We start from the raw sequence: 10,913 nt of genomic DNA on the forward strand, positions 1-10,913 counted from the left end.
TAACGCAATAATAGCGCTCATCATTTGCAGTACCTGAAGTACTTCTGGTTTTTCCCCTCATTTATCCAGTTGTTCTGCAAGATAATGCATTTCCAATTTTGGCCACTAGATGGCGCAGTGAACACATTTAAGTTGAAGTACAGGTACAGTGAGCGTATACATGCTGGCTCTGGTAGTGTCATAGGTACTAGTTCGATATCGCGCACACAGAAAACATTATAAATCTTTATTATAATTGGTGTTTACAGTCAAAGCTGCAGGACACGAGGGGTCGGAGATGTTTCCCCCGTCGCCCAAGCTCCTGCTTCCCCCTTCATCGCCAAGGATCTACTTCAGCTTGATGCCCACGACCTTTGCTTCGCCCCAGACGCAGAAGTAGTCGTACTTCACTTCTCCAAAGCGGTTGGGGAAGTTGACCATGTGTCCGCCGGGAAGCTTGATGTAGAACTGCTCGTGGTTGAAGTTGATGTAGACCTTGGGTTTTGGAGGAGACATGTTGGTGAGCGGCGGACGGGGGATCAGGCTAAAGATGGCGGACGACCTCGAGGTCTACCAACCCGGTGTTTCCATCGGTCGCTTCAGTGACTGGAAGTTGCACGTTTTAAAATGCGCCCCGACGTTTATGTTTTTTGATATTATAGTTCCGCAAGTAGTGGGCACTCTTACCGGCATCGGAGTTTGAGTAAACGTTAGTGTCTCGAATGCCAATCCAGGCGTTAGCATCTCCTCCGGTGGGAACCTTTTTTAGCTTTGCATTCCCACAGGCTTTAGTGCTCAAAATCAAACCACCGAAGATGAAGAAGAAGAGGAAGATGACACGGACAACATGGAGGTGGAAGCTGCCACGACATTCATGTTCTGCGTGGCGAAAATAATAATCACGGACTATCAGCAAGTTTTTTTATCTTCTCCCTGCGCTGTTACCGTTAGCTGTTAGCTAATTCCGCACTTAAATTTGCCCAAAATTTCTGTCGAAGGAAACAGCGATTGTATTTAAAAATGGCGCAACCCTAGAAAAATCTGGCAATAGGCGTCGCTTACGAGTCCCACCAATCACAAAGCAGCCTCATCACACGAGCGCCTTCATGTGGAACCATAAGAACACCCTGCCTTGGAGCAGGAGCTAAAGTTGTCCTAGGAGCTGAGGTCCACGGACCCAATGCACCAAGAAGTGGTCTAGTTCCTGGAGAGGTTCTAGAAGCTGCAAGGAGTTCCTAAAGTGCAAAAGGAGCCACTGACTTCCTTCCTCCAGTCCTCCGGGGTTCATATGTACAAGTAGCTTCTTGGGAACATCATCACCGCTGACTCCAGAAGGGTCACCTGTGATTGGTCACCTCCCCTCACCTTGGACTCGTCGCTGCGCTGGAAGCAGAAGTGTCCGTCACGCTCCTCCTCCGCCCAGCAACCTCCGGACATGGAGTTGAAGACGATGGTGTCGTTGTCGACCCCATAGCAGAACCGGGGGTTGAAGTGCAGCGCGATGTTCTCCGCGTCGTGGCCGATGTTGATGGAGAAGCTGCGGCGGACAGAAGTACCGTGAGGATCGGTATGCCCGAGACGGAGCAAAGAAGGAGTTCTGCGACGGAGGGCTTACGTGCAGCAGTCGTCCCCGGGCTTGACGCGGACCTTCAACTCCTGCCCCTCTTTGAACGACAGCCCCGTGATGATCTGCTCGAGGACATGGGAATATTTGTTCTCGTACGGAGAGGTTGGACAACGGGCTACGATGCTAGAACATACTCCAGGACATCAGGACTTTCTGCAACTCCTGCCGCCCCTTAAGGAGCTTTAAAAGGAAACAGGAGCTGGGTGTCCTCAGACCAGGATAAAGACAAGAGTTTGGCGTGCAGCGGTTAGCACCTTTGCCTCACGGCAAGAAGGCTGCTAGTTGGATTCCCACCTTTCTGTTTGGAGTCTCCATGTGTCTGCAAGGGGTTCGTGCCCGACTCCAAAAAACATACATCGGAGACGCAACATTTGCCCGGAAGTGTGAATGGTTGTACGTCTATATGTGGTCCTGTGATTTGCCCCGCCTCTCGCCCAATGACAGCAGCCGAACATCACACTTATGTTTTGTTTTTTTTTTCTACAAGGCAAATAAATACTTGTACCTCTCCATGCCAGATGAGGGGCGATGCAGAAAGGGCGGGTCTAGAAAATGATTATCAAACGAGTCGTTATCTCCCGGGTGGATGATTAACCGGTCGTAACCGCCCGGAAACACGAAAAGCTTATATTTCCTTTGCGATAACGTCACATGAACATATCGTAAAAGGGAACAACTGCACTTCAACCTTCAAATCCAGACGTTATATTTGGCCGGAATGTCCTTAAACATCGAGTAGCGACAGATAAATCAACAACTGATTGGAATGGATGTTGCCCGCGCCGCCCTTTTAGCCTTAAAGGTAGAATTTGATAGGATCTAAGGTCGACCCCTGCGGGACACCGTACATCGAACACGCTCACGTACTCGGCAATAAAAATAAAAAAAAACACTTATCATTGGACACAACTGAACTTCAACATCCAGAACCCGGATATGTCAACACCACGCCTTCACGCCCAACCGTGTTCCCAGCCTCAGAATGAACATCACGCTAACGGCTAACGGCTAACAGCTAGCAGGCTACTTTCCAGTTTAATCCTGCAGTTGTGTTTCTCCCCCTAAGAAAGATGCGGATATTTCACTTCTTCAAAAGCAAAACACAGCACTACCTGTTTATTCACTTGTATCTATTCATTGTTCATCATGAAAACTGCTTATTTACTTTTATTTTTGTGCCGATAGTCTAAATTATCATCATATCTCTGCTGTACTGCTTCACAGGCGTTAACCTCTTTGCGTACCCTTTGCGATCTTGTTGTCCAAAGCTTCGAGCGAAGCCGATCTTAATTTTAGTTGATTTAAAACGGAGGGGATCCAAAAGGTTTCCGGGGGAAAAGGAAACGGTAAAGTTCACTTACCATCGTGTTTTCAGCCGGTTCTGCACCAAGAGACTGGGTTCTGCAGAGGGGAGGGGGGTTATATGACTCAGGTGAGCGATCAAAAGAGGATGGGCTGTAGGGAGAAAAAAAAAAACAGACCAATCGTGACAAGAAGAAGAGGAAGCATGGGATTAATATTTGTGAGAATGACCTTTCGTGTAGAAGATTTCCCAAGTCTGACCCAATGAGCCTCTGCAGCCGGACTCAATTCCATCATGCCCTTGAATACTTCTCTCATCCATTTATTCTGTTATTTATTAACGTGCTGGTTAAGGGACAAAAGGCAAAAATATTTGGCTCACGTAGAGCTAATTTTCAGCTGTTGTTCCAGGGAATTGACTTAAACATGAAATCCATCCATCAATTGACTAAAACATTAAACGTATCCATTTATTGACTGTAACGTAACATTTGCTCATAGACTGACTAAAACATTGAATTCATCCATTCATTAACAAAAGCATTAAATTCACCCAGGCATCAAATAAAACAATGAATTCCCCCATATATTTAACTGAAACGTGAAACACATCCTGTCATTGACGAAAACATTAAATTAATCCGTACATTGACAAAAAAAAAAAAAAGAAAAATCATCCACGCCCTTGTTCAATATATTTTATTTGAATTATAGAACAAAAATATTTTTTATTTGTGTTTGCAGATCTGGTTGCTAGGGGGCCACCGGTGAGGTTTTGCCCAGGGCCCCGACACACTCTAGAATCGCCACTGCCCACACAATGCGCATGACACGTATTGATGTTTTTGATCGTGTATCGGAAACGAATTGAAATCAGGGAAAAAGAAATGTGACCTTCGACATTTAGATCATTGACTTTTTATTTTATTCTCTCAGATTTCCCGTTGACTCACGTACGTTGCTGTTTGGGGGCCTCAAGAATACACGTCACACGATCCACTTTATTTATTTCATTTTATTTTTTATTTCACCTGGTTGATATATCTATCAGTTAAAAAATGATAAATATATCAATTTATAATTTTTTAAAACATCTTTCGTAAAGTAATCAATGTAATGACGTCACGCCCCGAACGTACGTCAGCGCTTCGCCGCCGTCGTTTCCCTCCCCTTCTTCCTTTATTTTGAACCAGTGGGCGTGGCTTGCGGGTCAGGCAGCCAATCCCGTGCCCTCTCTTTTATCATGGGGCGTTCCCTAGTGTGGCTGCTCCAACTGCTCCGGGTAAACAGCCGAGTTAGCTTATCAGCTAGCTAGTAGCTTAAGGTATGCCTTGATTTAATTTATTAAGAAAAGACGAACCCCCCTATTTTGTCAGTTTCCACCCGTGCGTCAGGGAATTGGATAACGTTTCAAACATGTCACCCCCATGGGATTCAGTTTTTTATTCATTTTGTATAAGAATGTTCGGCTAGCATTAGCTAACCGGCTCCCACAATCAGCCCAACTTTCCGGCTCCGCTATTAGCTAAAGTTTAGCTAGCGGAGGAGAAAGCAAGTGGTCACCCCAGTCCGCCTTCACGTCTTTTCCTTCTCCCTCTTGTCCCCAGCAATGGCGTCGTCGGTGACGGCAGAACCAGCGCTGTGTCCGGCGGCGGAGTGCATAGTCCCCACTTGCATGTTCGCGCCGGCCCGGGGCTGCCCTGACGATCCCCCCGGCGGGGAGAGCTCCGAGGACGGCGAGATCCCCAACGGCGAGTCCGCGGATCACCTGGACTTGAGCAACAAGGTGGGCCTCGGCGAGTGTGCTTCGAAACTGCTTTTTACATTTTTTGGGTTTTTTTTATTCGGCTCGACGAACTGGTGTAACGTCGGAAAGAGCACCTTTGAGCGTCCCGGGCCGGCAGGGGAGGGAGAGAGACGGGGAAGGGGGGTTCTGGGCGATGTGACACGTAGGATGAGCGACGTGTTGGAGGTGCAGCCTGCAGGGAGCTCCATCAAGCTCCAGAATATAATCTGCACCCTGGATGCACACACACACACACACACACACACACACACACACACACACACAGAGTGCACATTTCTTTCAATTGCACTGGCTTATTGGTAGAAACTTCCTCCTGATGTAGCTCCAGGTGTGCCCCCCCTCCCCAGCTGTGTCTCCACTAAACATCTGCAAAAGTCTGACACACACACACACACTCATTTCTCCTCCTCACCCTTGCTCTGCAGCTGGTTCTGGTGAGCCCGACGGGCGAACAGTACGACTCGCTGCTGCGGCACCTGAGGGAGCGGATCGACGAGGGTTGCGGGGAGACCATCTTCGTGGTGGGGATGGGCTCAGGTGAGGGAGTCACAACGTCAACACTCACACTGTATTTATCTGTTGATACGAGGTATAGAAATGCAACAAACACACACACTCACACGTTCTTCTTGGATGTGGACAGAGAGCACTTTGATAGATAAAGTACTTTATTTACCCCCAAGGGGAAAATGCAGTTGCAGCAGCAATTTAAAAACCAGACATTAATCAGGGTGGATATGGTTCGCATAAGATGCACTCTGTACTCACTCATCGTCACAAAGCCTACAGACAATACATATATGATGAAATACATACATATGTGTGCGAGAATCCTCCCGTGGAATGGCATTTTATAAAAGTGTATTAAGAGATAAGAGCAACAGACACAGCGAGATATAAATCCAATGTGTGCTTGATATAGGAGAGCCTTGTGATGAAGAGTTTGGTGTCACCTCGTCGGTTTGTGGCGAGATGCAGCGTGTGTGTGTGTGTGTGTTGTCCCATCGCCACACCTGTCAGGTAATATGTCATAAATTAAACTTCCATCAGGAATCGTCTTTATCCGGCTAAGAATTCACAGCGGGGAATGTTGATGATGGAGCGGTTATGGCTGTCGGGGATGGATGGCGGCTGAGATATCGTTCTCTTTGTCTCAGAAATAGTCTTTTATTAAATCCCACCAAGAAGAACAAACCGCCATCTGTTCAACGCGCATGAATATATGAATTCATATATATATGAATGCGTATCGACGTCAGCAACGCTAAAACCCCATTTGCCTCTTTACTGTTTCACGCCCCCCTTCCCCCCTCGAGTTATTTTCTGCTTTGTCCAGCAGTGTAGCGCCCCATGTGACCCGTCCAGGGGTCAAAGGGCACGCGGTGTCATTTCTCCCAGCTCGGCAGTGACCCGTCTGGCCGCTGACCACCAACCTCCTGAAAACCACCTTAGATCGGTGATAAAACGGCTAAAGCGCCGCGAAATTCTCTGGAATTTGCTACAAATTGAGCGCACCTGAATACAAGCCGCACTGGATAAAAATAACGGAATAAATCTATGCGTACATAAACACGCCGCGCGTGTCTTACACGGAAACTTTTAATTAAATCCATACCGGTAACATCCACAACGACCTAGTGTGAATGCTCATTTTCCAAACAGTGCCTTCAACACGGCCGATGAAAAAGATGAATAATAAATAACGCAAGGAAAAGACCATCTATTTTCCATCCCCGCTTTGTCCTCCTCCAGCCGATCGCTGTCCCGGTTAAAAAGTCGTCTTCTTTGGCGTCGGAATCAAATGGCCTCAGAATTTCAAGGTCAGTTCACGTGACGAGGCTCGATGTTTTGGCGGCGTGAAGCTCTTTAGCCTAAAAAAAGATATAAATCAGCCGCAGCGTTCAAAGCATGTGGAAAAAGTAGTCTGGAAATTACAGTAGCCTTATTTTTGCTAACTGTCCAGCTATTAAACACAGCAGGAGCCCGACTTTCGCCCCATGTGGCGTTTAAAGACGGCGGGACGCGGCGCCGCCACAAGCTAGCCCAGAGGAAGTCATAAAAAACACAAAGCGAGGTGTGTGTGTGTGTGTGTGTGTCGTGGACTCGTGGAGAAGCTGTTGCCGATGAGGTACGGTGACAGAGAGCGGAGAAGGCGGGGATTTGGTTTGAGGGTTTTTCTCCAAAATTTGAAAAAAGCGCTTTGCCATAAAGTGTAGCAATTAGCTTTTTGTTTGTAGCCAGGAAATAAGCGAGAGAGCGACAAGTGAAACCCCCCTCCACTCTTCCTGGCCACCTTCTACATTTCTGTGTATTATTTTTCATTTTTATAAAGTAGATTTTTCTTATTTAAAAACACGTAACAACACCGGGCGTCTGGAACGGACGGGGAATTCAGTTCCCTGCTCCGATCAAAGTATCGCTGTACTTGCAACTCATTGAGTTACTTTTGTATTTTAGTTTTTGTTTTTTTTTTTAAAACTCTGGAGTTAAAAACGGGTTCAGAGGTCGTGTACGAAAACACCCGGGCGTTAGCTTAGCCCGCGTTAGCTCGCCCCTCTGCCGACTTCCAGACGGCGCCGACTACGGCCTGGACGAGCGGGACATGGAGGCGTCGGTGGCCACGGTGCGGTCGCTGTGCGAGCAGACGGAGGCCGACCTCATCCTGCTGAGGGAGAGGACGGACGCCGGCGGGAGGATCCGGGACTACCTCATCCGCCGGCGCGTGGGCGAGCAGGACTTTTTGGAAGTCAGGTCAGAGGAAGGTTCCGGAAGGCGCCCGGAAACGGAGGGAGCTCCGCCCGGCGCTCATCGGCTCCTCCTCCTCTCCGCCGCAGGGTGGCGGTGGTGGGCAACGTGGACGCCGGCAAGAGCACGCTGCTGGGCGTGCTGACGCACGGCGAGCTGGACAACGGTCGCGGCTTCGCCCGCCAGAAGCTCTTCAGGCACAAGCACGAGATGGAGAGCGGCAGGACCAGCAGCGTCGGCAACGACATCCTGGGCTTCGACCACGAGGGACAGGTGAGCGCGGAGCTCCGCCTTCCTCCTCCGGACGCCGCCGCCGCCGCCGACCCTCCGCTCACCTTCCTCCCGCGCGGCTCCAGGTGGTGAACAAGCCCGACAGCCACGGCGGCGGGCTGGACTGGACCAAGATCTGCGAGAAGTCCTCCAAAGTCATCACCTTCATCGACCTGGCCGGGCACGAGAAGTACCTGAAGACCACCGTGTTCGGCATGACGGGCCACCTGCCCGACTTCTGCATGCTGATGGTGCGAGCCGAGCGTCCGACCGCACGGATGCGGGACGCGAAAAGCGAAAACACGTCTCTGTCTCCTCCAGGTGGGAAGCAACGCCGGCATCGTGGGGATGACCAAGGAGCACCTGGGCCTGGCGCTGGCCCTCAACGTGCCCGTCTTCGTGGTGGTCACCAAGATAGACATGTGTCCGGCCAACGTCCTGCAGGGTGCGTCCAGATCCCGCCGCCGCCGCCTCCCGCGGCAACGCTTTACCGGGTGTGTGTGTGTGTGTGTGTCGCCCGCAGAGACCTTGAAGTTGCTGCAGAGGTTGCTGAAGTCCCCCGGCTGCAGGAAGATCCCCGTCCTGGTCCAGAACAAGGACGACGTGGTCGTCACCGCCTCCAACTTTAGCTCCGAGAGGTGAGGCGCCCGGAGGCGGAGGTCGTCGGCGGCGGCGGCGCGAAGGAAACGTCTCGCCTGACGTGTCCGGCGTGTCCCGGCAGGATGTGCCCCATCTTCCAGATCTCCAACGTGACGGGGGAGAACATGGACCTGCTGAAGATGTTCCTCAACCTGCTGTCGTCCCGGACCGCCTTCAGCAACGACGAGCCGGCCGAGTTCCAGATCGACGACACCTACTCCGTCCCGGTACGAGAGCGCCGCCCCTCCGCCGGGAGGACGACCTCCCCCCGGTGACCTCCTCCTCCTCCTCCTCCTCCTCCTCCTCCTCCTCCTCCTCCTCCTGCAGGGCGTGGGCACGGTGGTGTCGGGCACGACGCTCCGCGGGATGATCCGCCTCAACGACACGCTGCTCCTCGGCCCCGACCCGCTGGGCACCTTCGCCCCCATCGCCGTCAAGTCCATCCACCGCAAGAGGATGCCGGTGCGGGAGGTCCGCGGCGGCCAGACGGCCTCCTTCGCCCTCAAGAAGGTGGGCGCGCCGGCCGAGGCTCCGCCCCCTTCCCCCCCCCCCTGACCTCGCCGTGCCGTAACCCCGCCCCCTTTTTTTAACCCCCCTCCAGATCAAGCGCTCCGCCATCAGGAAGGGCATGGTGATGGTTTCCCCCAAGCTGCTCCCTCAGGCCACCTGGGAGTTTGAAGCCGAGATCCTGGTGCTGCATCACCCCACCACCATATCGCCGCGGTACCAGGCCATGGGTGAGTGGCGGCGGCGCCGGGCGGCTCGCGGTCGCCGCCGGTAACGCCGCGCTCACCCCCCCCCCCCCCCCCTCACAGTCCACTGCGGCAGCATCCGGCAGACGGCCACCATCCTCACCATGAACAAGGACTGCCTGCGGACCGGAGACAAGGCCTCGGTGCACTTCCGCTTCATCAAGACGCCCGAGTACCTGCACTGCGAGCAGAAGCTGGTGTTCCGCGAGGGTCGCACCAAGGCGGTGGGCACCATCACCAAGGTAGGTCTCCGTCCAATCGGGAGCCTGCACGCCGAGGTAGCTCCTCCCGTTGGACGCCTTTCTTTTTTAAGGTTAAAAAAAAGTCCCTCCCGAAGTGCCGCTCGCGATTTTGACGGAACCGCGTGTCTCCGTGGCAGCTGCTGCAGTCCGTCAGCACGCAGGCGGCCAAAGCGCAGCAGGCCAAGCTGCTGCAGGCGGGCAAGAAGAAGGACGGCGAGGAGGCGGGGCTTGCGGCGGCGCAGAGCTCCGGCGCCGCGCAGCTTCCCGTGAGTACACCTCCGCCGCGCCTTCAAGGACGCCGCGAGAAATCCGACATAACGTTTCGTCGTCGACCCTCCGCCGCCATCTTGCCCTTTCCTCGCCGCTTCACCTCAACCCTTCTCGTTCTCGCCGCCCGTGAACAAACTCGCCGTCTTGGTTTTTTTCACCACTTGCTTCCCCCTCTGCTTCCCCCTCTGCTGCGTCAGCCCGAAGCGGCGGACGACGAGGCGCCGCGTAAAGACGGCGGCCAAGAGAGCAAGGTAAACAGGGTTTCGCGGTTTCGCTGTTTTTTTTTTTTTTTCTTTTTTTTTTTTTATTTCGTGTTTCGCTCCCGCGGTCGCCCGGGAGACGGCGCGGCGCCCCCGACCTCCACGTCGACCTCGGCAAGCTCCGCTGACCTTCTCTTCCTCCCGCCAGCTGAAGACCGGAGGCGGCGGGCGCCGGCGAGGCGGACAGAGGCATCGAGGGAAGGGAGGTCTGAACGCCGCCGCCGTCCCCGCGGCGACGCCGGCCGCCGGCACCGCCTGAAGGCGCCGAAGCCCGCGACGCCCCCGGTGGCGAGGAGGGGGAAGCGACCGCCGGATTTTCCTCCCGGAGCGCCGAGCGGCGGCCGGAAGTGATGACGAGTGACTGAGTTGAGGTTTTCCCTTTGTGTCCGCCCGCACGGGCGCCGCCAGACGGGACGCCCCGCCTCCGCCGACGGCGCCGCGTTCAGGAAGCGCTCAAACCCGCCGCCGTAACTCGCAGCTCCTTTTTCTTCCTCAGGATTTTCCAGGTTTTTTCACGGCGGACGCCTTCGAGGTTTTTTTTTTTTTTTTTTAAAACGTTTGCGGAGTCAAAGGTCACACGTTCCCCGCTTTTTGAAGTTTTCTAAAAAGGGACGGCGGCCGGCGGCGCGCACGCTTTTTATCCCGGAAGGACGTCCCGCGTTTGTACAGTTTGTACAAAGAGAAGAAAAGAGCTCCTGCTGTAAATCCTTTGAAATAAAGCGGGTGTTTGAAGAACTAAGCATGGCCAGATTCTCACTTCCTGTTTGACAGGAAATGACCCGGGACTGAGGGGGCAAAACATCCAATAATATGATGAAATATCATTTTATGTGCTATATATTTATGAGTGCAAATAGGATGATATAGCATGAAATGATCTTTTTAACTAAATGAAGAAGTGACATCACAAAGTGATTGAACTGGACATCTATGGAATTAAATGAGATAGAGTCAATATAGAATGATATGTATTTAAAAAAGAGCAAAAGCCACTTAAGCATGTCATTTTCATTTTTTTAC

The 10,913-nt window shown here is 52.4% G+C and overlaps 2 protein-coding genes across 3 annotated transcripts; one reads left to right on the plus strand and one right to left on the minus strand.

Moving 5' to 3' along the window:
• Window positions 1-212: 212 nt before the first annotated feature.
• Window positions 213-3,179, minus strand: LOC147228199 (beta-galactoside-binding lectin-like). The gene is made up of 5 exons (XM_086156454.1): window positions 3,140-3,179; window positions 2,968-3,061; window positions 1,595-1,668; window positions 1,345-1,516; window positions 213-474 (listed from the first exon to the last, which is right to left on the minus strand). The coding sequence occupies exons 2-5, from the start codon at window positions 2,968-2,970 to the stop codon at window positions 328-330; spliced, it is 396 nt and encodes a 131-aa protein (XP_086012580.1). The 5' UTR covers window positions 2,971-3,061; window positions 3,140-3,179; the 3' UTR covers window positions 213-327.
• A 957-nt stretch (window positions 3,180-4,136) lies between these two features.
• Window positions 4,137-10,632, plus strand: LOC147228200 (GTP-binding protein 1-like). Of its 2 annotated transcripts, XM_086156455.1 has the most exons (15): window positions 4,137-4,232; window positions 4,516-4,694; window positions 5,141-5,252; window positions 7,286-7,466; window positions 7,550-7,733; window positions 7,817-7,981; window positions 8,052-8,175; window positions 8,254-8,368; window positions 8,452-8,596; window positions 8,697-8,879; window positions 8,971-9,106; window positions 9,185-9,363; window positions 9,501-9,629; window positions 9,831-9,884; window positions 10,042-10,291. In XM_086156455.1, exons 2-15 carry the CDS (start codon window positions 4,518-4,520, stop codon window positions 10,150-10,152), a joined length of 1,995 nt encoding a protein of 664 aa, XP_086012581.1. In that variant the 5' UTR covers window positions 4,137-4,232; window positions 4,516-4,517; the 3' UTR covers window positions 10,153-10,291. The 2 variants fall into 2 exon arrangements, with proteins under 2 accessions (XP_086012581.1, XP_086012582.1); XM_086156456.1 differs by lacking the exon at window positions 9,831-9,884 and having other exon boundaries at window positions 10,042-10,632.
• Window positions 10,633-10,913: the final 281 nt, after the last annotated feature.

Source organism: Fistularia commersonii, chromosome 12, assembly GCF_037954325.1.
Source record: "Fistularia commersonii isolate RoL2024-O1a breed Wild chromosome 12, RoL_Fcom_v1.0, whole genome shotgun sequence".
Taxonomy (NCBI): Eukaryota; Metazoa; Chordata; class Actinopteri; order Syngnathiformes; family Fistulariidae; genus Fistularia; species Fistularia commersonii.